At 62.8% G+C, this 27719-nt stretch overlaps 2 protein-coding genes across 5 annotated transcripts in view; both read left to right on the forward strand.

The window, feature by feature from the left end:
- ZFYVE28 (zinc finger FYVE-type containing 28) overlaps positions 1–6354 on the forward strand; it is a 117003-nt gene extending 110649 nt beyond the window's left edge. For all 3 annotated transcript variants that reach the window (XM_053217712.1, XM_053217711.1, XM_053217713.1), the window contains exons 10-13: positions 889–1005; positions 2196–2300; positions 4464–4567; positions 5075–6354. In XM_053217712.1, coding sequence (XP_053073687.1) covers positions 889–1005; positions 2196–2300; positions 4464–4567; positions 5075–5206 — 458 coding nt within the window. In that variant the 3' untranslated portion in view covers positions 5207–6354. The remainder of the gene's footprint in view (positions 1–888; positions 1006–2195; positions 2301–4463; positions 4568–5074) is intronic.
- A 5318-nt stretch (positions 6355–11672) lies between these two features.
- MXD4 (MAX dimerization protein 4) lies at positions 11673–26345 on the forward strand. Of its 2 annotated transcripts, XM_027066815.2 has the most exons (6): positions 11676–11904; positions 12008–12107; positions 15707–15736; positions 21485–21599; positions 22572–22734; positions 22993–26345. In XM_027066815.2, the coding sequence occupies exons 1-6, from the start codon at positions 11841–11843 to the stop codon at positions 23148–23150; spliced, it is 630 nt and encodes a 209-aa protein (XP_026922616.1). In that variant the 5' UTR covers positions 11676–11840; the 3' UTR covers positions 23151–26345. The 2 variants fall into 2 exon arrangements, with proteins under 2 accessions (XP_026922642.1, XP_026922616.1); XM_027066841.2 differs by lacking the exon at positions 15707–15736 and having other exon boundaries at positions 11673–11904.
- The last annotated feature ends 1374 nt before the right edge of the window (positions 26346–27719 follow it).

The following is a 27719-nucleotide window of genomic DNA, read 5'->3' on the forward strand; positions in this document are numbered from 1 at the left end:
TGCCAAGCCAGGCCAGGTGGGACCAGGAGGACCCCGGTGACCCTGAGCTTGGCTTCACACAGCTGCCACACAGCTTTGTTTCGAGGTTTAGGGATATGGAGTCTGGCAGGCGCTCAGTACCGTCGCGGTGCACAAAGAATCTTCCGGAAGCGCTGACTGCAGTCCCTGGGGCGGGTCACTGGGCTTCCCGTTCTGGCTGAACGCCCGAGGCTTTCCCCATAAGTAGCAGCCGTGTCTGCGCGGAAGGAGCTAACGGGGCTTCGATTCTCGCTGAGAAATGGCCCTCACTCAGGGAGGGGGACCCCCCCACGCAGGGAGGGGGAGCCTCACTCAGGGAAGGGGAGCCCTCAGTCAGGGAAGGGGAGCCCCACTCAGGGAGGGGGAGCCTCACTCAGGGAGGGGGAGGGCTCTGCGGTGAGAATGGGGGAAGCAGGGAATGGCAGGGAGTCCGGCAGAGGGCAGGGCCCACCTTGGCTCCCAGCCACACACCCCGAAGGGGCCCCTGCAGTCAGGGGGACTTGGGGCAGCAGCGTCTGCCAGGGGAAGAGGGCACGACCGGACACACACGTGGCTGTGTCAGTGAAGGCGCTGCTGTGGGCAGTGGGCACGGTTCAGGGCCCTGGGGTCACCTGTCAGTGAGAGGCTAGGACCACTCAGGAGTAGTGGCTGCGACCCCAAGGATAAAATGTGGGAGTGAGAGTGAGCAGGGGCCAGCGGAGGCTGGCTGTGTAGGCACCCCTCCACCGGCCTCCCCTGGACTCCTGAGCTTTCACTCCTGCCAACAAAGCCAGCTCCCGGGGGCTGGTGGCCTCTTCTTGCCCCCACCAACCTGAGGACACAGCCAGCGGCTGGAGCCCCCAGAGCCTGACGGCCCTCCTCCCCTCCCAGGTGTGGCTGACCAGCTGCAGACCAACTATGCCAGCGATCTGAGAAGTATTCTCAAGACCCTTTTTGAGGTCATGGCCACCAAACCGGAAGCAGACGACAAGGAAAAGCTAAAGAAGGGTGAGTCCCGCTCAGGGCGTGTCCCCACCCCAGGGATCAGCATCTCCTCACCCTGTAGGGCCACCCAGCTTCTACACAACCTGCCACATTCCAAACAAGAAGCACCCAGCACTGCCAGGCTCTCCGCTAGGGGACCAAGGGGCACACATCACAGGCCCCAGAAGTGCCCGAGAGGCCACCTGCCTGGGGCAGTGTCCCCACCGCTGGCTTTGCAGGTGGCTTACAACCTCACACGCACCGGCCTGTGCCCGCAGAACCTCCCACTCCCCCTCTGCGTATGCTCCTGCGAGGTCACCCAACTTCTTGGGGCTAACAGGCTGGGAGGGACAGTGCCCTTCCTCCTAAAGACAAGACCCAGATGTGGCAGTCACTTCTAGCAAATTCTGGCTGCCAAAACAGTCCGAGGCCAGCCCAGAGTCAAGGAGGGGACATAGGCCCCATCTCTCCCTGGGGAAAGTGGCTGTTCATATCCTGTGGCCACCTGGGACCTGACTCACATACTTACACATGCTCAACACATCACGGGTGTAGACACATGCCCTCACACCCACATGCATACTTGTGCGCGCGCGCGCACACACACACACACGTTCTCATATTGTCACGTGCCTGGGGTGGGGAGAGAGCGTGACCCTTGGCTTAACCCCTCTCCCCCGTGCTGGGCTGAGATACCTGTTCTGGGCCAGCTGCCCCTCATCACAGGGCATTTGGGCACACAGGCAGCCCGCCCCAGCCCACCAGAGCCCCTCCTTGCTAGCGGGGAGCAGGAGCAGAGTTAGTTCTGTGTGTCCACCAAGCTCTGACTCCTGGCAGCACCGTGCCAGGCTGCGCTGCCCCCATTTGCCGGGGATTCCTGGGCGGGATTGCCTCCTGAGACATCACGGTTCAGAAAAGGCAGGTGACATGGACCGCTTCTGCAAGCAAGGATGGTGGGCTTAGGGATCACAGCCCAGGGAGACCTTTCTGCACAGACCGTGCAGGGGCTCTGGGGCTGGGGGCCCCCAGGGAGGCCGCATGCCTCTGGGCACTGAAGGCCCCTGCCGGGGTCAGTACCCGGCCTGCTGGGGCTGTGGTGACCCCATGGCCGTGGGACTGCAGCTGGGTTTGGGGGACCCCTGCCAGTGATGCAGAGGTGGGGCTACCGGGAACAGGTGTTTCTGTGCCCACCCCACCCCTCCCTTCTCTTCCAGTCACCCAGAGCCTGCGGAGTGCAGCCTTAGAGGATTGTGCCCTGTGCCAAGAGACCCTGTCATCCTCTGAACTGGCAGCCAAGACCCGAGATGGGGACTTGGAAGGTACGTGTGGAGTCTGGGCCAGCGCCCACGGTGCTGCGTGCTGGGCAGGGAGCAAAGGCCCTGTCTGGACTGTCCCCCTTTCTGCCCTGGATATGGAATCCATGAAGGCACCGCTTCTGCAACTGGGGGTCCCTCCCCAGAGGCCCTCTGGGCACGTAGCTGCCCCTGGGGAGGCAACTTCCCACTCTGGCATCCCCTCTTCGGCCCCCAGGGTGGGCACACGGGCCTCTGGCTGGAGGCGGCTGGGCTCGGCACAGGCACACACCTGTCCCCACCTGCATTCACCTGCCCCACAGGAAGGGCCTCAATGGCAGCTTCTGGCACCCTCTTCACAGGAGGCTGCAGGCTGCACTCTCTGGTTATGTGGGAGCCCCGAGCCCCTGCTACCCTGTTAGCCTGGAGGTCAGGCCTGCTGGTGTCCCATTCAGGGAGGGAGCATCCAGGGTAGGTTGGGGCCCTGGCATCATGTCTGTGGGGAGGGGCTGGGGACCTGGGAAAGGTGCTGAGATGGATGGTGGCAGGTGGGCCCAACCAGGTGTCAGATGCGCGTGGAGCTGAGAAGGAGTTGAAAGTTCACCTCATGATGGGCCAGAGGCCACAGCACTCCTGGTGTGCCTGGCCAGCTGGGCTGGCCCTGCCTGTGTCCGTCTCAGGGCCTCCCTGGCGCTCCAGTGCTCTGGGGGTGATGGGGATGCGGGTGTCCAGAGGGGGCTGCGGGGATGGGGTGTCCGGAGCAGGCACAATCTCCCGACTCTTTCTGGAAAACCATACACGAGGTACAAAGCACCTGTAGCAGGAACTCGGAGCCCCTCTGCTCAGGAGGAGCGGAAGTGAAAAGCTGTGAGGTCCGGCTTGCCCAGTGCACGGGCGGGAGCCGCACCCTCCCTGCCGACTGCTGACCCAGCCTCGCTCCTAGAAGTGGCACCTGCTGACAGGGCCGGGATGCTGGTCAGAGGAGCAGTTCCAGGAAGTCCCCCGGACCCTCACGGTCCTCACAGGAGAGGGTTTGGCCTTTTCTGTCTGAGCTGGTGTCTGTGGCCTAGCATGGCCCGTAGGGGCTAACGTTGCCACCTGGGATTTCCCTGGGGTCAGCCTGGGATTTTTACACGGCGGGGGGGGGGGGTGGCAAGCGGGAGAAATGACCTCCCTGCACTGAGGTGAGCTCACGGGGCCCAGAGGGAAGGTGGGAGAGGTGGGTGGGAGGCAGTTTTGGGTCTGTGCAGGCAGGAAGAGGGGCAGACCCTCCAGGCCAGGAGGGAGGCCAGGAGACCCCAGGCCCTTCTTGGACAGCAGCCTTGCCGAGTTCCGTTTGGAGGTGCTGAGGTTGGGGCCAGGGGTGCAGGCCAGTGCCCACCTGAGCCCTGGGGGTCGTGCGAGTCTGGACAGACCACCTCTGAGCACACTGTGGTCTGAGGGACGGATCCCAGATGTTCTCCCCCACCCCGCCCGGCTATTGGCTCTGGCCTTGGGGCCTGAATGGGAGGAAAGTGCCTGTCTTGCTGTGTGGGAGCTCTCTCCTCCCCTGCACTGATGAGTCTCTGAATCCCAGAGCAAACCTCCATAGAGGCTTCCAAGCACCTCTAGAAGTGAGACAGGATGGGTCCCACACCCACCTGGAAGGGGGGCCCAGGCCCCAGCCTGGCCTGCACCTGTATCAGGGAGGGGCCGGCCGGACATCTGCCTGGGTTTCCAGGACCACGAGGACCCCATAACTGCTCTGGAGCTAGGGGTGGGCAAGGCTGGGGCCCCCGGGGATCCCCACAGAGTGTGCCGAGCTGGTGGCTGATTTCTTCACTTCTCAGCTGCTACCTCTGCCCGAGGGCCCTGCCAGGCTGGCTGCTGGCAGAGAGAGGCTCAGGAGAGGGTCATCCGGGTGAACACTCCCTGCCCACGTCCCGAATCCAGGTGGCCTGGCAGACAGGCACTGACAACAGCTGCAAAGGTCCTGTCCATGTGATGCCAGCAGTTTCCCGAGACCGTACCAGCACCTGGAGTCCAGGGGAGGATGGGAGGGGAGGAGAGCTGGAGCTGCTGGGGCCCATCCAGCGGAAGGCACCGGTACACCCACCCGCCGGGGTCGGCCTCCCACCCCAGCCCACCGGCTGCCACTGTCACCGCTTCGCGGCCCCCTCTGGCTGACGCGTACCTCCCTTCTCGTCCCAGATCCACCAGAGTGGGTCCCCGATGAGGCTTGCGGCTTCTGCACGGCATGCAAAGCACCCTTCACTGTTATCCGCCGGAAGCACCACTGCCGAAGCTGCGGGAAGGTAAGAGGGGTACGGTGGCCAGAGGTTGTGCCCGCAGACCCAGAGACTGTGGCCAGGGGCATCCCCGGGGCCCATCCGCAGGATCTGGGAGTCAGGACCGACACTCCAGGGCACTGGTAAGGCCTTTGGGGTCCCTGTCCCTGAGCCCTGGGCCCCGCTTTGACTTGGCATTGTGTGTGGACTCCAGGCACTCTGCCCACTGGGTCCCGATGGTCCCCGATGGTCCCAGCCCCCAGCTGCTTCAGAGCTGGGGACGTGGAGGGAAGGAGGGTCTGAACAGGAGGCCTGCAGCAGCCTTGGAGTAGGGCTGGGACCCTCCTCGTGAGCCTGGCCTCCTGAGGCCATGACCCACCCACGGCTTTCCCGTGGTGCCCTGCACGCTGGAGGAGGGGGGATGTGGGAACCGCCGAGGTCGGGAGGGATGAGGCACGGCATGGGGGGGAGGGTGGCGGTGGCTTGTTTGGCACCCTGGCTCACTGGGTCCCCTGCCCACCCCTCAAATTCCAGATCTTCTGCTCCCGCTGCTCCTCGCACTCGGCCCCGCTGCCCCGCTACGGGCAGGTGAAGCCCGTGCGCGTGTGCACGCACTGCTACATGTTCCACGTCACACCCTTCTACAGCGACAAGGCGGGCATCTGACAGGGCACCGGCACTCCCCAAACCTGCCAGGGCCCCAGAGGACTCCCGGGGGCGGTGCTGCTGGCTGCAGGAGGGTCTCCACTGCATTTCATTGAGCGGCCGCCACCACTGCAGGAGGCTGCGGGCCGCCCAGGCTTCCAGAACGTCCAGCTCCTCCGTCCCTCCTACCCTGGACTCCCCACCTGTGGGGACCCCCGGCCAGCTGCAGGGGCCAACGGGAGGTCAGCTTCAGGCAGTGGGGATACCCAGGGCTGCCAGGTGGCTGCCTGGGCAGGGGTGGGCTTTCCTCCCACCTGCCCCCTGCCCCTGCCCCTGCCCTCTGCCCCCCGGCCCCTGTCCCCTGCCCTCTGCCCCCGGCCCCTGGCCTGCTGAGCTGCTCAGCCATACTAGAAGGCCTACTCAGAGCTGGCTCTTGACCAGCCCAGTGGGACTGCACCTGGGCTGATGGTGGACAGGTCCAGGAGAAGGGCAGGCCCCGGCGTCCCCACAGGGCTTTCCCATGCACTGCCCATTCTCTGTCCCTGCCCCGAGCCCGCAGCTGCCATCTCATTCTCCAGCGCTGCCCCTCCCTTGGCCAAACAGCAGGCATCTTGTGTATTCTCGGAGGGGGAGATTCAGACACACGGCCAGGTCCTCTGGGCCGCAGGCGTGCCCCTGCCGGTGTGTGCCCGGCTGCTGACGAGATGGGGGGCCGGGCAGCTGCCTGCACAGCACTGAGACCCAGTTCCCCAGGTTCTTAGGCCAGGGCCCCCGGGGTCCGAGGACCACCAGATGTCACCCACCTGCTGCCACTACCCCCTTCCCTCGGACCCCCTCCCGCAGGGACCCTGGCCCACCTCCTCAGACCCCAGAGTGGCCCGGCACCCAGGCGGAGGCCGCCAGGGGGCCCCAGCACGGACACCTCAGGCTTAAATCTCAGGCTTCACATTGCAGTGAGGGTTGCAGCTTTATTTTTAGAGAGACGCTAACTACTGCTTCTTTTATAAGAAAATCCAACTACTGCTGAACAGTGGGTACACATGCACAGAAATGGCTTCGGGGGGGGAGTATATAATGGAGGGGATATTATGTATTGAGATTATTTTTATTTTCTAAATGCTGTAATTTGAAGCCATTTCCATAAATCTATTTAAGGATTGCAGACACTTGTTTCTGGTGTGAACATGGACTTCTTTTTCTGCGTCTGGGAAGCGGTGTTCTTGCATTCTTCCCTAGAAAGCTCCGAGCTTCTGCGCTCTTAGGGAAATTGAGGGGTTCCCATGAGCCCATAGGAGAGGGGTAGCCAGCCTGCCCCCCCGAAAGCCCCATCCCATGCCCTACGAGGGTTCCAGGGTCTCCACTGCCTGCCCACTTGCCCAGCCCCTTTTCTCATGGTCTTCAGCTCAGAATCCTGGCCTGTGTGTGTGTTGGCGGGTGGGTACTCTTGGACACTCCCCCTTGGAGCCCTCCCCACCTGGTCCGGGTCAGGACCACCCACCCACCGGGGGCTGCCTTCTGGAGTGCCCTGGAGAGAATGCAGGGGAGTAGGCTGCACCCTGGGGTTGCCATGGCAATGGGGCCTTCCTCTGCTCTTGGAGGCTGATCACTTGGGTGTCTAGTCCCTTGGAGGTGGACACTGGGACCCCAGAGAATGGAGGGATGGTTGTGAGAAACCACCCAATTGGTGGCCACCAGGCCCACTTTCTTCCTGAGAGGTGAAAGAGTTTAGAATTGGGGGACTCCCTAGGGGCACTCCTGAGTCCTTCAGGAGTAGAAGAGAAGGGATTTGCAGGGGGACCTGGTGTCTCTGGCTGCCCAAGTCTGGGCCTCATCCTCCTGCCCTGGACAGAGCCCCTCCCACCCCTGTGGGTGGCTGCAGCTCCAATGGCTGGACAGTGGAGACTTCTGGAAGGTCAGCTGCCCGGGGAAGGAAGACAGCCTCTGCTGTCGGAACAGGAGGTCAGCCCCTCACAGGAGAAGCTGCTTTGAGGGGACACTGCAGGGTCCCCCTTCCTCTCCTCAACAGGCCCACAGTTGTCACCTTCCAGACTAAAACATGGTGGCCCTCCTTATCCACCAGGTCAGGCTGGGAGGCATGGAGACCCAGGAAAGAGGGTCTGCCCACCCTTGGCACAGACAGAGCTGCGCTCCTGAGGGAGAGGCCTGGGTCCCAGGGAGACAGGGAGAGCTCTGGGTGTGGCCTGGAGCCAGGAAGCCCGCCAAGCCAGATTTGGCCTGCCCTTGTGCATCCCTACCCTGAGCTGCCCTGGAGGAAGGTTCTGGGGCCATGGGAGCCTCCAGTAAGAGTGACTACTTATACCGTTTGTTCAGGAATGAGAGTCCTGAGTCATGAGACTTTCCGTGCTAAACCGGGGACGTGGGGTCACCCTACACTTCGACAGAGCTATCCACACCCCAAGGGCAGAGCCAAGACCTGGGGATGGGAAGTGGATTAGTCCAACACCGAGTTTCCCACTCAGGAAGGTTCTAGAAGGAATAGTCTGCTGCCCACCCACAGTAGGGGCTCAAGACTAGGAGACCTTGGGGACAGGAACAGGTAGAGAGACAGACACGAGCTCCAGATTTGGAGGCAGCTCTTGCAAGGAGGCAACCCTGGAGCAGGCTAGCCTTCCTGAGCCCCCCAGTTCCCCTGTGTCACCATCATTATGTCCTTCCTGTTACCGTTTTCTGAGCACTGTCCCCTCTACTCCCCTTGACAATCCCCCGAGGGGGCAGGATCCCAGTGTCATAGATGGAGAAACTGAGGCTTACAGAAGTTGGCAGACGCTGTTAGCTTTTAGGAGGGTCACACGAGAGGCGGAAGCAGAGGGTGCCGTGACAGTCCCAGCTGGCTCTGCCTGGAGAGCCCCTTCTGAGGCAGGTGTGGAGACAGGGGCTCCACCGGCATCTGAACGCCCACGGCACACCCCTGTCTGGCATCAGGGAAGGCTGGGGAGCTGCAGGAGCCTGGTGCACCTGGGTCTGGCTTGCCCATCTCCCCTCTCTGGCTATGCACAGGCCCTGGGGAGAAGGCCTTCCGTGTGCCCCAACGCCTCCACCCCATGCTTCTGGTAACAGGTGGTGGTCCTAGGTCTGGCTGGGCCCCACAGGTACTCAGGACCTGCAGCCTGCAGGCCACCAAGGCAGAGGATGGAGGGCCTGGGGTGGAGCACCCAAAGCTCTCTGTACTCACTCTGGGAGGTGGCATCGGGGTGGGGACGAGGGATGCACCCCACCTGGTCCTGCCCCTCCCACAGTGGGCTCAGCTCATCCAGTGCTCCCACCTCCCACCCCTACACCCACCCCTGGCCTCTGGAGGTGCCCTGCTGCTTGCCCCCACTTGTGGCTCATCCGTCCCCACAATGTGCCCAGGGACAGCCAGCCTGCCCTCAGGCCTGGCCCTCCTCCCCTGGACATGCAGGCGGGCAGCCCCCCACACCAGCTGTGTGGCCTTGGTGTTCCGGCTGCTGGGGAAGGTGATGAACAATATAATCCCAGGAGGCCAAATGGGAGGAGTAGGGTTGGAGGTGTGCTCCCCTTCTGGGGCCCAGGACTGCGCCCCCTCCAGGGTCCCTGCTGCAGACCCTGGTGGCCACCAGAGGGCGACCCATCCCACCACCTGCGCTCCCAGTGAGGTTGGGCTGCCAGGGCAGGGGGGCGACGGCATTGCTGCCTGCAGGGGTGAGGAGGGGCCAGGGAGGGTCCCAGCTCAGCAGGGACTGCAAGCAAGGCAAAACACATCCCGGCCAGGTCTAGAATGGGGAAACAGGCGTCCTACTTAGAGCTGGACATCTCAAACCACCGGGGTTGGGGCTGGGGGCTGATAGCACCATGGAGGGATGCGGCTTCTCAGCCATTCCTGGCTCTTCCTGTTCCCTGGACTCTGCAGTGGGAGCTGGGGGAAGGTGGGCAGGACCCAAGGTGCCTGCCCCATGCCACCCCCATGACCCAGTGTCCTGGAGGCACTAATCTCCTCAGAGGCCTAGCCAAAGCCACCTCCTCCAGGCAACCTTCCTAGCCTGCAGCATCCTCCTCCCCACCCCCTCACACCCCACATTCTCAGGGCAGAGTCTGGGGTCTCCTTGCAGGAGTCAACAAAACTCTAGAGCCTCTCCTGCCTCTGAGACTTGGGAGAGGGGCAGATTCCAGCACTGAGCAGTCACTCAAAGTTAATGTCACACCCAAGACTTAAACACGCAAGCAAGGCTTTGCGTTCTGCTGTGCGCTCAGGGTAGCTCAGGGCTGGATCCTGCACCTGACCTGGGCAAAGATGGGCGCACAGACATTCCGGATCTTTCCTGCCCTTGGGGCCTGCAGATCTGGAGCAGAGGGCATGTGAGCTGGTTGGCCCCTAGGCCTGGATTGTGGTACCTCTGCCCATGCCTGGTCCTAGCCCTCCTGCCCCTAGTTCATGGCCCACGTCTCCCCTCACTCCCCCCACCCTATGTGCGCTGAGGTGCCACCCACCATCACAGGCAGTGTGGAGCCACTGGGAAGGCCTGGTCCTGGGTGTTGCTAGGAGAGGGGTCCCTGAAACAGCTCAGCTGCAAGCTGGGGCCACCCCTCTCCTCTCAGACTGGGATGCCGTATGCACATGGTTCCCAGTCACACCTGGCCCTTTGCCCAGCCGGCTGTGGAACAGAGCAGCCCTCGTGCCCCACGGCAGTTAGTAGGGTGGGCATCCAGCAGGTGCACTCACCCTAGGCAAGGTGCCGGCTTTAGGACTGGGGCCAGCAACCTACTCTTCACATAGCAGGGATGAAGGGACTCTGCAAAATACCAGCCACCAGGTGGTAAGCCTGGGGTTCTACCTCCTAGGCCCCCCAACTCTGAATGCATCTGCCCCTCCCCAGAGTTGGGCACTCTCCTTTATCCTGCACAGCTCTTAGGGGCTGTGCCCTGGTTCTGGGGTAATTGTGGGGCATGAGCAGGAAAGGCTGGGGTTAACATCAAGACAGCCCATGCAGGGCTGTCTAATGGCAGGTTCCAAGTGCCCGGCTGGGTCCTGCTGAGCTCTGCTGGGGTCTTGTAGGGAGGACAACACACCCCTAACCCCATTTCTCAGATCACACAGCTGGGCTCCCACCCCCAGCAAATAGCGTTAGGTCAGGAGGTGGCTTGGTCTTCCTGCTCCTGGGTCACATTTGTGGGAGCACCAATATCAATGCTACTGGGATTTCCAGGAGACACTAGGCAGTCCCTAAACCTCAGGATTCCCAGTTCCCTTAACCATAAATGGGGAATTCAGAAATGCACAAGGAAATGGTGTATAAAACATCCAATAGATCCTAGGATGGAAAGTAGAGATTTTTATAGTTTTTGTTCTGTTTCGTTGGCAGTAGCAATGCCCCCTTTAGAGGTTTGGGCAGGGTCAGGGCAGGGGTCTAGCCCCCTTATCCCCACACTCTCCAGCCTGCTGGGCCCCTCCTCAGGAGTTGCCAGGCCACAAGTCTCAACAACCAGTGAGAAGGAAGACCAAAGGGAACTGAGGCCAGTCTGGGGATGCCTCCAGGCTGCCAGTCCCTGCTCCTACGGAATCAGTTTAGGGTCAGGGGCCACTAGGGCCACCCAAGTGCAAGGAGTTTGATGAGGGGCTCGCTCCTCTCCCAAGGAGGGCAACTCTCTTCCCTAGAAAGCGCTTCCTTGGAAAGTCTTGGAATGTCTCCACTCTTCAGACCAGACACGAGCACGCAGCCCTCCACTCTTGGGAAACCCTCGGGACCATGGCAGCAGATCTCTGCCCCTTCCTTCAGGCCTGGGGTCCACTGGGCAGCCCTGAGGGGCCCTCCCTCTCTGGGTCTCTGCCCGTTGAGATGTGGCTCAAGATCTGCCTCTTGGGCTCTGACCCTCTACGTCCCTCCTCCAAGCTCCGGTCTTTCCTGGGGTCACTCTGTGTCCGGCAGGAAGGGATGTCGCTTTGCAGCCGATAAGACACCCCCGAAGAGAGCACGAGGTCCCGTGCTCCCGCGGAGCCAGTGCTGTGGCTGTTCCAGGGCAACAGGTTCCTGCACACGACGTGCAGACCCGGCGGACAGGCCAGGCGCACGCGACAACTCCCGCACCCTGACCAGTCCAGGGGCGCTGGTCCGGTGGCTTGCGGTGCCACCGCGCTCCTCTTCCTCCCGGCAACGCGTCCGGCTGCGGCGCCCTCATTGGCCGCGCGCCCCGCAGCCGGCCATTGGTCCGCGGTCCCTATTTTACATAGACCGTTCTGGGCCAATCGGCGCACGGCGCCTACTTATCATGCACGCCGGCCGCCAGTCAGAGAGCGCGGGGGCCGGGCCACCACGTGCTGTTGCTAAGCTTGGGCTTCTAAATTGTTACTACCGCGGCGGGCCTATCGGAACCGAGCTTCGCATCTGTCAACATTCTCGGCCCGGCCCGAGGCGTTCGGCCAGCTCCCATTGGCCCCGGCCCGGCCTAGCGCCCGCCCCCGGACCCGGAGCGCCGGCCCCCATTGGCTGCGTCGGCCGCCGCTCGCCTTATGTGTCAATTTGAGGGCCCGAGGCGGAGGGTGGCGGCCGAGCGCGCTGGGAGTCCGCGGGAGTCGGGGAAGTGGGGCCGCCGGGCGCGCGGGGCGGGCGGCTAGCGGAGCCGGCCGGAGAGGGCCGGGCAGCGGCCGCCGCCGTCCCGGAGCGCGCGGGCGGGCAGGAGGATGGAGCTAAATTCCCTGCTGATCCTGCTGGAGGCGGCCGAGTACCTGGAGCGCAGGGACCGAGGTAGCGCCCGCGCCCCTTTGTGCGTCGGGCCGCGGGCGGGCGGGCGGCGGCGGCGGGGCCGGGGCCGGGGCGGGGGCCCGCTGACCGCGCCGTCTGTCCGCAGAGGCCGAGCACGGCTACGCCTCGGTGCTGCCCTTCGACGGCGACTTCGCCAGGAAGAAGACAAAGGCGGCCGGCCTGGTGCGCAAGGCCCCGAACAACAGGTACCGCCCCCCCAGCCCCCGCGCGGCCGCCCCCCGCCCGGCCCGGCGCCCGGGGTCGTCCGCCCCCCCCCTGAGCGCCCTCCCGCGGCCCCGACCCCCGGTCCGCAGCCCGGCCGCGGCCGCGCGCCCCGGCGGCCAGCCTGGAGGAGGAGGCGCGCCGGGGCCGCGGCCGCAGCCCCGCCCGGCCGGCCCCGCCCGCGCCGTCGCCATCTTCCCGCGGGCCGCGCCTCCTCGGCCTCTCGCGTAAACAGTGCCACGCGTACAGCGCCAGCCGCTCGGGGTCTCCTCCCGCAGCCGCTCCCCGCTCCCAAGTTGTTCTGGACTTTTCCGGGCAGGAAAAAAGTTGTCATTGGGCGCTGGCCGGTGCCCCCGTGAGTCCAGGGAAACTGAGGCTCGGTGCAGAGCAGCGTGGGACCGCTCGCCCTGACCTCTGCTTGCCGCGGGTGGGTGGGCCGCACCTCTCCTGCGGCTGGGCTGAGGACCCCTACCCCCAGGGGCCTGGACAAAGAGGGCGCCCGGAGGCCTTGCCTGGGCCCCCACCCGTCCCACCGCTCCTGCCCCTCTCCTGACACAAGTGAAAGTGCAGCGACAAGTGTAGGGTTCCTTTCTTTGGGACAGGAGGCCTTTTTTAAGGGGAGCTGGAAGAGGTGCGGGCCGCCGTGCAGCAGCCCTCCGGGTGCCAGCGATCCCCACCCCCTCCCCTGGCCTCGTTCCCAGGCTGTGAAGCGCAAAGCCGGGGTACACAGCCCTGCAGGGGCATGGGGACCCTGAGCTAGGGCTCCCACGGGGTTCCCCTCTCCCCGCTGCCATGAGGACCACAGCACACCTGGCACTGTCTGGGGGCCCACTTTGGCTCTGGACCATGTCACCACGCTGGGAGCTGCTCTTGCAGGGGGCTTCGGGGCCCCTTGGCAGAGGGTGCGGCTCATTCCTGTGGCCTGCCTGTTCTTGGGAAACAGAAAGGCTGGCACAGGGACCCATCTCCTGTGACGTCCTGGCGCCCCGGGCCTGGCAAGGAATCGGTGGAGTCTCCATCTGCCCTGGCTGGACGAGCCTCTGAGTCCCAGCCCCTGGTCCCCTGCTGAGGGCAGTTTGGGAAGGGATACGTGAAGGGGGGGGGGGGGCACCACTGACTCAGGCCTCCTCAGGGAGCTAGCCAGGCCCGTGCTATTGGCTCTCATTGCCCCCAGTGCCATGGCACCCCTGGAGAACTCCGTGACGTGACCTTGGACTCCCATGGGGTACCCAAAAGCGATCACCAGAATTCTCTCTAAGATTCTCTGAAGAGGGCCCCTTATGCACGGAGTGGTTCACGTAGGTGCTAATATTCACCCAACCCATGAAGGAGGTGTTATTTTTATCCCCATTTTAAGGCTGAGGAAACTGAGGCATAGACCAGTTGAATTACTTGCCTGGCCCCCTGTCCTGTCTCTGGCACTCCCGTTCTGCAGTGGGGTCCTGGCCTTCTACATTCTGCAGGATGGAGATCTTGAGCTCACTGGGAAGGGAATGAGAGGTCTACTGGGCTGCGTTGCACCTCCCTGCTGCTCCTCTGGGCAGAGCCTGCCGCTCCCAGTGTCTCAGGCCCCTATGGCTCACAGTGATGGTCCCTCCAGGCTGTCCTGGCCCAGCTGGGCCTCAGCCAACCCAGACCAGGGCCTAAGGCAGAGCAGGGCCCAGAGGGTTCGGGACCCTGACTTGGCAGGGCAGTCCCAGCCTGCAAGGCTTCTGTGTCCCACCAAGATGAGGGAAAAGGATGGGCACGGCTGGGACCGGGATGAGGGGTGAATAGTGGGGCAGGAGGGTGACATGTGTGGGGAGGCCCCACAATTGCCAGAGCTCCAGGAAGGGCTCTTGGGAACAGTGGTTCAGCAAGAGAGGCCTAGAGCCAGCCTGCTGGGGCTCAGGTCTTACAAGGGCATGGGTAGAGGAGTATCTACCTGGAGGCGTTGATGTGGGGTGTGAACCGGTGATGCCAGGAATGTGCTTAGTAAAGCTCCAGCCGTGGGTCCACCCCCACCCCTAGCCCCAGTACGAAGCATGCGTAAGACAGGGCATTCCTGGACCCATGTTACAAACCCCCCAGGAGCCTAGCACAGGTGTCTGGGAGGAGTCCCAGGCGGGGCTCTGGGCCTCTCTCCCTACTCCCGGCTAGCCAAGGAGTGTTCCTCTCTCTCCAGGATGGGGTCCAGCCCAGACTGTGAGGGGGTGGCCAGGCCGGTTGCTCTACACTGAAGGACACTCCCTGACCCTTATATCCTTCACACGTGGGCAGACCCACGCTGGCGGGCTGTTGTTCAGGCCTCGAGGAGCCTGACAGCTCTGCTCCCTCCTGGTCCTGGCCAGCCCTGACAGGGGTTCCAAAGCTTCTTGCCCAACCCTTGTGACCAGCAGGCCCTTGAGCCCCCCCAGAACCCAGGTCTGGAGGCTCTCCTCAAGCTGCAGAGGGGAGGCCCCAGTTGGCTCTGATGGGGCCATGAACCATGGTGGATAGCAGAGGCACGAAGGCTGGGCAGGCACTCCAGCTCGTGGGGTGGGGACGGGAGACACCTAATCCAGAGTTCCTGGCGCGGGAGAGTGAGGGCAGGCAGGCAGAGGTCAGCAGAAGCTCCAGGAAGGAGTGAGGGGTGGGGGACACGGCATCCAATCTGGGTGTGCCCCGAGGTGGCCGGAGCCCTCTGCTCACATGGGAGGGAGCCTGGCAGGCCTTGGAGTCCTGGCTGTCCGTGGGGTCCCCGCCTGGACTGGGAGAATGATCTAGAACGGGGAGATTGACCCTGCTGCGTTGCTGCTCTGCAGGGCAGATGTGGTGGCACTGCCCACTGGAGTGCTCAGGACTCTGTACCCTTGTCTGAATGCCAGATGGGCAAGGCTTGAGCAGAAGATGGGGCCACTGTTCCCAGAGAGGCCAAGACCATGGCCCCAGAGGGAAGCAGAAGGGCCAGCCTCAGTGTCCCTCCTGCCCACTGGGCCAGGAAGCATCCAGGTATCAGAGCCCTGGGCTGAGGGCTCTTGGGCTGGGTCTGCTCTGTCCCTCGATGTCCCCGCTGGTGTGAGCTGTGATCTTGCAGGTGGGAGAGCCCAACACGGTGAGGATGTTGCTATGGCTGGGGTTGTCAGGACAGCACCACCCTGCGTCCTGAAGTCCTGGCCTCTGTGCTCACCTGCAGCTGGGTCCCTGTGACAGCTCCTGTGGCTCCAGAGACACTGCTGGCCTCCGGGAGTGTGGGGTGGAGAAGGCTGGTGGCTTAGTGCCTGGTAGACCTTGGGAACACAGGGTGGGTCAGTCGTAGAACCTTCTGGAAGGGGTCCTGGACCTTCCTGCTGGCAAGAGACCCCACATGTCTCACTAAGTAAGTCAGGCAGTCCTAGACACCCCTGGACATGACTGCACTTCTGTGTCTCCTGTCCTTGTCACTCAGTGTGAGGTTCCCCCAGCCTTTGGTCAGCAGTGCTCACCTGCCCAGCACTCCCCATCCCGAGCCGTCCTGGGACCCACACCCTCCCTGCCACCATCTTGCAGGTTCCTGAGTAGAGCTGTCATTCTTGTGCTTTGGTGGTCAGCAGAGTGAGCTCTGTCTTTCTGTCTCTCTAAACAGGTCCTCACACAATGAACTAGAAAAGCACAGGTAAGTGATCCCCTGTCCCTCCCCCCCAGGCCCCACATTGGCCACCTGACATGTCCTACCTATCCTTCTGCTGAAGGGATGCTGTGGCCGCACCCGCATCCGCCTGCTGTGCCCTGGGTGTGGCCACCTGCACTGCCAGGCCGTGCCCTTGCTTGGGAAGGGTCAGTCTTGAAGGAGGAGTCAGGCTCCGGTCTCAGGCACTCCCATGCCAGCAGGCAGAGACCGGGGCCTGTGCCCTGCTCATGAGAGCTCAGGTGGGGGTGAGCGGCTAGGGACAGGCCCCCTGTGCTATGTGGCAGTCAGGGCCAGCTCCCTGGAGGAGAAGATCCATCTAATTCGGGGCATTTGCTGCCTTTGGGAGCAGCTTTTGAGCTCTCAGGACACTGGTCTCCAGCCAGGAGGGTTCAGCCCTCTCAGTCTGGGGTTCCTTAGTTTAGGGTCCCTTGCACTGTGGGGTGTGCCTTCCAAGGAGCTCCCACTGGTCTTATCTGGGGGCAGTGGGAAGGGCAGCCGGGCTCTGGCCATGTGGGCCTGAGGGAAAGCTCCGGGCCCAGGCTGGATCCCGGGACACCCACCTGCCAGCTGCAGGGCCCAGTCTGCTCTGGGTTCTCCGAGGAGTGGGAGGGCTTGGGGTGAGAAGTGGGGAAGGGGCAGTACAGCCGGCCCAGGTCGGCCCCAGAGCCCTCCCAGGTGCCCCTAGCCTGGGTGCTACAGGCCTTGTCGTGCCCTCGGGGCCTCCACGACCCTGCACCTTCTCTGACAAAGGGACGAGACACAGGCAGGCTAGGCCCTGCCGACAGGTGGCCTTGCAGCTGGTCTTAGCAGGGTGGTGCAGCTGTGGGTGGGTCCTGGGATGCCTTGTGGTAGCTTCTTCCTGACCTTCGCTCCCATCTGTGAAATGGGCCAGTTCTTTCCTTCCTTCTTGGGTCAGTATTGGGCGGTAGTGGGGGTGTACAAGGGTAGCGGGTAGTGTACAAGGTAAAAACTCCAGCCTGCCCTGGGAAAGCTTGGAGCATAGCCAGTTTTCTGTGCCCCCCTCCCCCTCCGGGGACGCCCACAGCAGCGCCAGCTTCCTCTCCCCTGGGATCCAGCCCTCGGCTGGGTGGGCGCTGGGTGGGGACAGGACGCTGTGTTCTTTGGAGGAACCGTACTTCCTGGACTGGTCCTGTGTGATTGAGGGGTTCCCAAGAGACCGTGGAGGTGGGGCAGGTGTGGGGGCCCTGGGGTTCCTCCCAGGCTGGAAGACATGGCCAGCCTCACTGGGACCCAGGAGCCTGGACAGGCATGTGGGGATGCTCTAGAAAAGGCTTCCTGGGGGTGGTGTCTGGAAAAACAGCCCCTCAGTTCAGACAGAGGGGATGACACGAAGGGAGTATGGGTGGCAAGGGCATGGCTGCCTGTGGAGGGGGACACGTTGCTAGCCTTGACCCCTACAACTGCCCCTTGGCCTTGGCCTTGGCCTCAGTCACCTTCTCCCAAAGCGTGCCCCTAGGCTGGGCCTCGGGGGGCTCTTTCCAGACACCGAAGCAGGACAGACAGGTGGCCTGAGGTCCATGTACACTCCCCCATCCCGATGCAGGGCGTGTGTTCCTGGCTGGCCATGAGGGGCCCACAGTCTTGGAGCTTGAGACCTGGTCAGGCCCCGGGTCACAGCTGTACCTGTGCCGATGCTGGATGTTCCTGGCTGCTGGCCACGGGCAGGAACGGAGCAGCTGGCTGGGTCACCGGCTCCGCACATTGCCCTCCCTGGAGGCGTGCCTACATTGGGCCTGTGGGGCATTCCCCGGCATGTTCTCCGAGCCAGCCCGGTCAAGCTGAGGCCCGCCCTGCCCGTTCCTACCCCGTCCTCCCTTCTTCTCTTGTGGAACGCTGCTCTAGTGTTCTGCTCCTGACCCCAGGCCTGGGGGTCGTGGAAGTCAGATGTTTCTTGGCAGGATGACCCCCCCCCCCTCCACCAGCTCAGCTCCAGGATTTAGGTTTTGTGTGTGGAGGGGTGGGGGGGCCCTCTGCAGGGGCTCCCATGCCATGTCTGCCTGACACAGTGGCTCACCGTCTCTAGAAACCGCACAACTGGAAGGTGCGGGAACACATGAGGGGAGAATGGGGCACCCTTGCTTCTCATCACACCTGCTGAGGGAGCCACAGTTTGGTGCCTCTCCATGCTGCCTCTTCTCGGACTGCCAGGCCTGGGGTGGCCCAGAGCGTGGCCCTGTGGAGCTGGGTCCCTGCCCCTCGGGTTCCGGGGGATGCGGCATGGGAGCCCTGGGTCTTCCTCTGAGGAGCAGGGTCTTGTGGTGGGAAGCGGGCAAGGCCTGGGTCAAGAGCCAGGCTGTGGCCGGCTGCCAGAGACCGAGCTGCTGTTAACAGACTGCAGTGATTCCCAGAGGCGGGTTCTGGCCCCAGAATCCACACAGGGTTCCTTCAGGAAGTGGTGAATTTTCAAAGCTCCCAGGAATGCCGGGGCCAGCCATGGGGCACTGGCAGAGGGCCTGCGGCGCTGTGGCAGCCCCAGAGGAGGGCTGCAGGGCCCCGGCACCCCTTCCAGCTCCAGAGAGGTCATGGGGCAGCCCGCTCCCCACAGGGGTGGGGCATGGGGTTCCTGCCTGGGCCCCACAGCCGGCGCTGGTTCCCACCCCGCCGAGGCTGCCCTCCTGGCCCAGCGCTCCTCTGGAGCTGGGTGGGCGCGCTGTCCAGTGGTAAACGTTGCACGGCTGTGGTCCAGCGGGCTCTCCTTGTCTCTTGAGAAGCCTCTGCTTTGGGATTTCTAAAGCAGGCCGTCCACGTTCCTCGCTGACGCCCGTGGGCCTCCCTGGCTCCCCCCTCAGAGTCAGCCATCCCAGGCGGCTGGGAGGCCGCACCTGCTCCCTCCTCCTCCGCACGGATACTAACTTGGATAAGAATGGGACCTTGTCATCTGCTCTTTCTAACCTGACCTTTCACCGGACACCACGTGAGTGTCCACCTGTGTCGTGCGTTCCCCTCCGCCTCCTGGTCCCAGCGCCCGCACGGGCACGCGTGCTGCCTGCACTGTTAGGGGCGGCCCTCTGGTTGACGCAGGCCGGGCCACAGCGAGCGTCGGTAAACGTGCATCTTTGCATCCGTGGGGGGCAGTCCGGTGGGACCCGGATCCTACAAGTGCAGGTGCTGGTCAAGGGTTTGGGTCGCCGCAGCGGCCCTCAGCGCTGTCGTCCCTGTTCGCTCTCCCTGAACAAAGCGCAGATGGGCCCGTGCACCGCCTGAGAGCCGGCCGGTCCTTTCCAGTCTGGCCCAGACGCCCGCCTGCCCGCCCGCCCTGCTTGGTCCTCAGTTCCTAGAGTGCTGGGAGACCGACTTGGTTTTGTGCTAGCTTAGCAGTCTGTGCTCTGCAACTTGCCTGTTTGCGTCCTTTGCCCGTTTTCCACATTAAGATACTCCTCTCTTTGTTTTTGATGTGTATGAGCTCAAAATGTCACGGATACTAACCATTTGTCTTTTATGTGTATCACAGATACTTTTCCACTGTTGTTCGTCTTTCGGCTGTGTTTTTTCTTTCTTGTACAAATGTCTCTTTCTGATTGTAAAAGTAATATGTGGTGTTTTTTTTGTTTTTTTTTTAGCGTAGAAAACTTGGAAAATATAAAAACAAATAACTAAAAAACACAAACCGTAAAGCCAAAGAAATAAACGTTGCCAACCGCATCACCTGGAGACGCATGCCTCCTGCTCTTCATTGTGTCCTGTTGAGTCTCTTGTGTGCGTCTGCTGTTTTATTTTTTTAAACAATACTGGGTGACCTGTCACACACGTGGTTCTGTACGCTGATGTTGTCACTGAGCGTTTGTGACGCAGGAATGTAGAGCACACTGAGAGGATGGTATGGTTGTCTCTGGGTGGTGGAATCTGGGCTACTTTTCTGCTGATCGGCAGTTTCTGATTTTGCACAAAGATCACGTGCTGCTTATGTAATTAAGCAGCAGATTGTAAGAATTGCCATTTGCTCTAGAGTAGGTGGACAAGGGGACCCCACTTGTGAACTTAGCACGGATGGCAGGACAGGAGGGCCCCCGGGGGAGAGGGTGACGCTCTCATTGCCGACCCCTCCTTGAGCACAGAGTGTGGTGTGCAGCCTGCCCCTGTGTTCCTGGCCCTGTTTTCAGCAGGGCAGAGGGGATGCTCCACCCACTTGGAAGTGAGGGAGCGGAGGTTCCCGGACTCCAGGGGGTCATGCATGCCCCCTTCCCCAGCCCTGTGTCTGCATGGAGGTGGGCGCTTATCTCTGAAGGTCCTCCAGCCTCCAGTCAGAGCATGGGCTGCTCCGTACGTAGGTCCCTGGTGCCTGGGCTGCTCAGGTCCTGGCCCCGTGTGGCCTCGTGGCAGAGCACGGCATCAGTCCTGTGTCCTGGAAGTTCTTCCTAACTCAGGCCCACCTGGCCCACCCTAGGTGCTGGGGTGCTGTGGGCTGGGGTGCGGGGTGGGGAGGTGCCCTCTCAGTGGGGGTGCTGTGTGGACAGGGGTGGCAGACGTAGGGCCAGGGGGGTCCATGTGCAGCCAGCCTTCCTCCTACAGGGCGGGGCTGTTAGTTGCTGTTCTACAGAGGGGGTCCTGCCCTGCACCCAGCTGCCCCCTCTCTCCCCAGGCCTTGGATGCCCCTCAGAAGTGGCCATCACTGCCCACTTTCCTCCTGGGCTCTCTAAGGCTAAGCAAGGCTGTGGCACATAGGGGATAGAGGTGAAAATAAGAGACGGCCACGGTTGGCACTTTGAGGGAAGGGGCATGTGCTGGCTGTGGTGATTGGGCAGTCGGGCGACAGACTGTCTCACAAAGAACTCCTACCCCTCGCCCTCAAGGGTCCTCCTTTCAGAGCGGAGCCCCAGCAGAGCATCGCGGCTGGACAGCGTGTTGGGGCTCTGGCGCCCTGCACGTACTGAGGAGGGGCAGTCACGTGGATGGGGCAATGGCCCCAGGCCATCGCGGTGGCCACAGCGTCCTTTAGGATGCACTGTAGCCACCTTAGTCTCTGCCAGCCTGCCCTCCCCAGATGAGATGAGCCAGGAAGGCCGTGTTTCTGCAAGGGTGGATCCAGGCCAACCACCCCGCCCCCGCCCCCAACCTGAGACCCCCATGTCAACAGTGCCACTGGCTCTTAGGAGTACAGTTCTGTGAAACTCTGCCTTCATCTGCCTGAACACAGGGACGAAATCTGGAATGAAGCTGTTTCTTCTAAGGGAAACCAAATTCGGGGTGGAGGGTCTGGTCCTCAGCCCTCCATGACCCCAATAGACTTGTGTTTCTGTGGTGACGTGACCAGAGACCACCCTGAACTTGGCAAGGTGGAATGCCAATCTTGCCTCGGGCCCCCTTGGACCTCTGGGAGCAGTCTGACCAGGACCCTAACCCTGCTGTCCCCGGTCGTCCCCTGACCTCCTGGATCCACTGTGGAGGGTGGTGACAGCAGGGTGAGCCAGGGCTCTGAAGGCGGTGCCTGGCGGTGGCTTTCTGAGGCCCTGAGAGCCGTGGTGGGCTGGCTGCACGGGCCCTGGCCATAGGCTCTCCTCCTCTGTTGGGGCATCCAGAAGGCAGGTGCCTGGCTGCTCCGGGGAAGCTGCCAGCCAGGCTGGGAGGGGAGCCCTGGACCCTCAGCACGTCCATGCAGGAGTCTGGCTGGCCGCCTCTTGTGCCCTCAGACCTCCCAGGCCTCTCTGCTGCCATTGCCATTGTCCCCGTCGGCGGTGCCACTCTGGCCTGACGGTTCTGTCTCTCCTCTTTCAGACGAGCCAAGCTCAGGCTCTATCTGGAGCAGCTCAAGCAGCTGGTGCCCCTGGGCCCTGACAGCACCCGCCACACCACGCTGAGCCTCCTGAAGCGTGCCAAGATGCACATCAAGGTAAGTAGGACGGTGCCCCCGCTGCTGCCCCTGGTCTGACCCCATCCCGTCCCGTGCACCCTGGGGGAGTGACCAGGGGGCCTGAGGGGAGCCGCCTAGCAGGTGCACATCGGGGACCCCTGGGGGGTCTCTGGTGGTAGGTGGGCGGTGCTTGGCCACGGGGGATGCTGAAGGTTGAGGTGGTCACAGGCACGTGCTGGGTTTTATTGGGAGGTGGGGGGTGGGTAGGAGGTAGCCATGCCAGGCTGGGGGAGGTGTGGTCCTCGGGGGCCCTGGGCTGTGAAGGGGCAGCAGCTAGAAGGAGACGTGGGGCCAGGAAGGGCAGGATAGGAAGCCGGCAGCCCAGGGGTTGGGAGGTTCTGGGTAGAAGGTGGGGTTGGTCTCCTGGGGTAGGCCCCCAAGGCCTCGAGACAGACCTGCTGGTTTGGCGGGGGGGGAGATCTTGGGACACTTGGGCAAACCAGGGTGGGTCTCAGTGTCCTCAAGAGATCCTCAAAGCTCCCAGGCCAGCACAGGCAGGGGGGCTGGAGCTTTGAGAGAGGTAGAGTCAGTGCCCTGGGGCCTCACAGAGCAGCAACAGCTCCAGCAGGGAAGGTATGGAGAGGGAAGAGGGCAGGCAGGGGGTGAGCGGATGTCAGGAGTATGGGGGACAGCGGGGGCAAGACTGCTGAGGGCGGCTGTCCTCCAGGAGGTGGTGCTAGCCCAGGGCCCACGCGTGACTTGGCTCGGCCAAGGTGTCTAGTGGCTGTGGGTCGTCTGGAGCCAGTCAGCACACACAGAGAACGGGCCTGGAGGGGTGAAGAGGGGGCTCATCGGGACTTTGGGCCCCATGGGCACTGGGCACCCTGTGGCCCCTGGCCAGGGGTGGGGGGGGGGGTGCGGGATGAGAACCCGCCCCTGCACCCCAGTTCCTGGTAGGGGATGGTCCCCCCATCCCCGCAGCTCACAGCTCCCCTCGCCCCCCGCCCCCAGAAACTGGAGGAGCAGGACCGCCGGGCGCTGAGCATCAAGGAGCAGCTGCAGCGGGAACACCGCTTCCTAAAGCGGCGCCTGGAGCAGCTGTCGGTGCAGAGCCTGGAGCGCGTGCGCACAGACAGCACAGGCTCCGCCGTCTCCACCGACGACTCAGAGCAAGGTGGGGGCGTGGGAGCGGCCCCTGGGTGGGGACGATGGCCGCTGTGTGTCCCCTGCGCTGTCCGAGCGCTCCGAGTGTGGTAGCGGAAGTGGTGCCATGTGGAGGGAGAGGCACAGAGGCCGGGAGCCCCATCCCTCCCCCACGCCCCGCCCCCGGAGCCTCTGCGTCCTCCATGAAGGGTGGAGATCGGCCCTAACTCTGAAGGGGGCCCCCGGCCGGCACCTCGGTTTCTGATCCTGCCGTCTCTGTTCTCCCCAGAAGTGGACGTAGAGGGCATGGAGTTTGGCCCTGGTGAGCTGGACAGTGTTGGCAGCAGCAGTGACGTGGAGGGCCACTACAGCCTGCAGAGGGGCGGCTGCAGCGACGGGGGCTACGGGCCCCCCTGCCGGCGGCCTGGCCGCCCCGGCCTCTCGTAGGCCCAGCGCCCTCAGCTCCTTGGCCCGCCTGCCTGCCCGGCCAAGCGTGCCAGCCCTCCAGTCCTCGAAAGCCTCTCCGCGGGCCCGCTGCTGTGCCATTCTGGAAGCTCCAGCTGCCGCCTGGGCTGCCCGCCTCCGCCGCCTGCCGGTCAGGGCCCACTGTGCTGCCCACCCCTCCCAGCTGGGCAGGGACCCCTGCAGGGAGGCGGGGCCCAGCTCCCACATCCCGGAGCCCAGCGTAGCCGCCCACGGTCTGTTCTCAGATTCCTAATCATTCCAGAAGTATTAAATATCATTGCTGCAAATCCCGGCGGGCACCGTGTGAGGGGCTTAATGACCACTGCGGGGAGCTCAGACCCCAACCCTGGATCCCAGGAGAAAGGAAGGAGTGGACCGAGGAAGGAAGGAAGGCGTGGCTCTCCGTCCGTCTGTCCATCTGTGTGTCCACGTAGGCTCCTGAGGCCTGGATGGAGGGACCCATGAAGGGCGGGACTCGGGTGAGCACCCTGGGGCAAGTGGGCGGAGAGGGGCCTTTGCACCCCACAGGTGTCGAGCAAGCGCTGGGCTCCTGGGGGCAGGCCAGGCCCCCCCTTCCAAGCTTCTGCTCTATTAGGTCCCTCAGATGTACACACGTACATGCCTAGGCACACACGCCCACACGCGCATACACACACACACACACACACACACACACACACACACATATGCAGACACACATTGTCACTGGACCCAGAGGATACACATCATGGGGAGGTAGGCCTTCAAGGGTCATCTGGGCAAGTTCTGGTCCCTGGCCTGTGCCTGGCTCCCCCTCCCCACCCTGGCTCACTGGCCCTGTTTGCACTGGGCAGAGGGCTTCTCCTCCTGGCCGGGGCTGGAGTGCGCTGGGGACGGCAGGCTGAAGCCACTGAGGCCTCAGGAGGCTTTCTCATCTACCTTTGAAAGAAAAAAAGCAAAAAAAAAAAAAAAAAAAATTGCTGCACTGCCCAGCAGCCCAGAACAGGGCTCCCAGGAAAGAGGCTTTTTCCCAAAAACAAAAGAGAAACATTTTTAAAAGAGAAAAAAGCTCTAAAGACTCCCCGCCAAGTGACATCAGCGTGTGCCGCCTCAATTTCCTGTACGAGATTTTTGTACTCTATTTTCCTAGCCGTTGCTGTGTCCTTGTTTGCTGAGGGGTGGGAGTGACCCAGCGTCTCAGGGACTCGTCTTGTATGTCACCTTCGTCCAAGTGTGCCTTGTGTCCCATGTCTGGCCCCGCCCCGCCCACCACCACCAGCATCTCCCTTGTGGCTCAAGGGGCGCCCCTGGCCTGCCCAGCACGTGCCCTCCTAGCTTCCTCCCCAGGCAGCAGCCCCTCCCAGAAGCCTCGGCTGGCTTCCTGCCGGGCCAGGTCGGGGTCGGGAGGGGGGGGGGGGGATCGTGCGCAGCTTTCTGTCACCTGGCCCCCTGGTGACCCAGCACCCCAGTATGGCTGTGCCCGGGGCCTGGTGAAGAGCCGGCTAACCAGAGAAATAGGTTCTCAGCTGTACCCAGCTTGAACCGTCCCTGCTCCCCTGGCCTAGGGTGAGGGCCCCAGATTTCAGAAATAGGCAGCTGATGAGGACAGCCCTTCACCCTGGGTAGCCAGGCCGGGGCCTTAGGAGGCTTCTCCTGGCCTTTTGTTCCCGAAGCCCTTGTCCACACAGCAATATTTGGGTGGCGTGCTGTGGGGCCGCCCCGCCGCAGTGTCTGCTTCCCTCTCTGGTGCGTTGTAACCAATTTCCAGACTGGGGGTGGGGGGGGGGTGGAAGCTAGTGTTTATTTTCGGTCACGCTGGTAGACGCGCCAGGGTGAGTAGCCTACTGAGGCAGAAAGGGGTTCCTGGAAACGGCTCTGGCACAGAACCTGTCCTGCAGAGGCTCAGGATGGCGAGTGGAGAGCAGGCTCACGGGAGACAGCGCAGGGACTGGGGAGACTGTCCAGACATCTTGCTGGTGGTTGCGAGGGAACCTGTTCTATCCTGTCTCCTTCCAGTGTCATTGGAGGTCTAGAGTGCCTAGGGTGGCTCCCGTCTGCCCGAGCACGTCCACAGAGAGCTTCTCGTGAGCATCTGGCGCACTCCGAGCCAGGAGTGTGCGAGTTGAAGATCCTGCTGTGGGAGGCACAAGTCCAGACCCCTGGGGCGGTCTGTGTTCAGAATTCATAAAGTACCAGCTCCCCCAGTACCCCAGCCAGCAGGGTCATCTCCAGGTGACCAACTGTGGCCCTCCCTCAGCTGACCTCTGGCAGCTCAGCCTGTGGCTTCTCAGGCTGTGGTTCCTACCTGGGCCAGGGAGTTGACCTCACTGGCCACCTAGGGGCCTGTGCTCCCAGAGGCCCCTCCCTGCCACCAGCAGACACGTTGGGGGTGGTCCTCGGGGCCAGGGTGTGGTGCTAGGAGTTACACATCCATTCTCTCCTCCCTCTGGCCTTTTGCACAGGTTAGCTGTTGCTGGTGGCCACAGAGACCCAGAGGGGGCCCTGCTGAGGCCGCGTCGGATAACTGAGCACTGTTGAGTCTATAGAAGCAGATGGGACCAGAACAGGGTTGCAGGGGTGCCTGCACTCTCTATCCGTGTGCCCTCCCACACCTCTGTGGGCCATTGTGGCACTGGGTGCCCAGGATCCTGGAGTCCCAGGCTCATGTTTGGGTCCCCACCCTCACTGGGAGCTGGCCCCTGTACACCAGGCCACTACTGCCCAGTGCGGGCCCAGCTGGCTGGGAAGACTGCAAGAAGGCTTCTCCTCCTTGGAGCTCTGGGTCCACCTTTGCATTTTGGGTCTGGGAGGCCCGGGGCCCGAGCCAGCTCTCTTGGGCTGATGGGGCTGTGTGCCCAACTAAGGCCCTGAGGACCCGTGCCCTCCTGTCTGCCCCAGACAATCCCCATCTGCTGAGCGAGGCAGGCTTCCCCCACTCTCCCACCCCCTGCCTCTCTGGATCAGCTAACCTGGGGACCCCTCCCCATAGCTGGGCACACAGAACTCTGACCCCGGGCCACATCTAGGGCAGGTTCTGTGCCAGAGTCTGGGGCTTCCCGGGGGGCCTGGCACTGGCCAGGATAGCGTGTTACAAGATCCTCACTGGAGAGAATTGGGCCACCCACCAGCCTGTTCACCGGGAGGGACTGTGCTGTACCATTCTGTCTTTGTAATATAAATACAGATTTTTATACCTCACCCCTGTGGCTTCCAGTTCTTTCCATCACATTTGTCTCCCCTCCTCTCGGCCTCCTTAGGGAGCCCAAGCCCACTGGTGACCTTGGCAGCCTTCGCTGCCCTGCCCACAGCTTGTTTTCAGGGAGTCCCGACATGATCCTTCCCCACTGCAACTGGCCACCACTGAGACTCCACCCTCACAGCTGCCTCCCTGGACAGTCACACCTGCAGCTGAATGAAGGTGGACCCCCTTCCCCTCCCCCAAGCGGACACACACACACACACACACACACACACACACCATTGGCCAACCAGGTGCTCTTACTGCTGGCATTCAGATTTTGCTCCCGGCCCTGGTGCGGGGACCTTGGGATGGTCAGCCTTAGGGTGGATACCGGGTGTTCACATCCAGATGCCCTTTCCACGCAGCCGCCGTCGGCTGCCAGGGATGCACCTTGATAAACCTTCCTTGGATCTGCCCTCAGTGTCCCCAGAATATCTCCGGCGGGGCCTTTGCCTGCTGTTCTCAGGACCTGCTGTGCAGGGTGAGGGTCTGAAGTGGTGTGACCCCAGCACAGGCAGCTGGGGGATGAAATGCTGGCAGCGGGGAACTGCGTAGCCAGCTAGCCGGAACAGGACTTTCCGGAGAGCTTGGGGTGCCTGCAGCGGACATGCAGCCGCACACATTGGAGATGGCTCAGTGAGACCCCCCAGCAGGTTTGGGGGTGTCTGGGAGAGGACCTGCGGGGACCTCAGGAAGGAATGTGGGTTCCTCCTCCCTCCTGCAGCAGGCAGCAGCACTCTGGCCTCTTGACCTGGGTGAGTCCGCCTGAGGGCACCTTTGGAAAACAAGGGAATCCCTCCTAGGAATGCAGCTGGGGCTTTGCGTCTGGATGTAAATTCCAAATATTGCCAGGACTTAAAATCACTACCACCTTTTATTGACTGCATGAGGGCCCCAGAAATTAGAGCTTGATGTCCTCACGCTGGGCCCATCTCACACAGGAAACTGAGGCTCAGAGAAGGTACCCACCTTCCCCAAGTCACCCACTGGAGCGGGGTGGGCCTGGGATCTGACCCTCGTCCTCTGGGGAACCCCTCCCCCCCACCAGATTCCACCTCAGCACCCCTCAAGGGAGACGACCCCCTCCATCCCAGCCCTCCCTCCCAAAGTCTCCTTGGCAGCCAGCTTGACCCCTGGTGGTCTTGTTCCTCCCACAGCCTCCAGAATTAACCCCAGGTGCCTGCCTTCTCCCCATGGGCTCCTGCGCTCCTGCTCCTACGCTGGCTTCCCCCTGGCCAGAAGTCTGCACTCACCAGCGCCCCCAGCCCCCAGCGCCACTCTGGGACCTGCTCCTGTGCCCCTTCCCGCACACTTCTGCCAGGATTACGGCC

This window comes from Acinonyx jubatus, chromosome B1 (assembly GCF_027475565.1).
Source record: "Acinonyx jubatus isolate Ajub_Pintada_27869175 chromosome B1, VMU_Ajub_asm_v1.0, whole genome shotgun sequence".
NCBI classification, from domain to species: Eukaryota; Metazoa; Chordata; class Mammalia; order Carnivora; family Felidae; genus Acinonyx; species Acinonyx jubatus.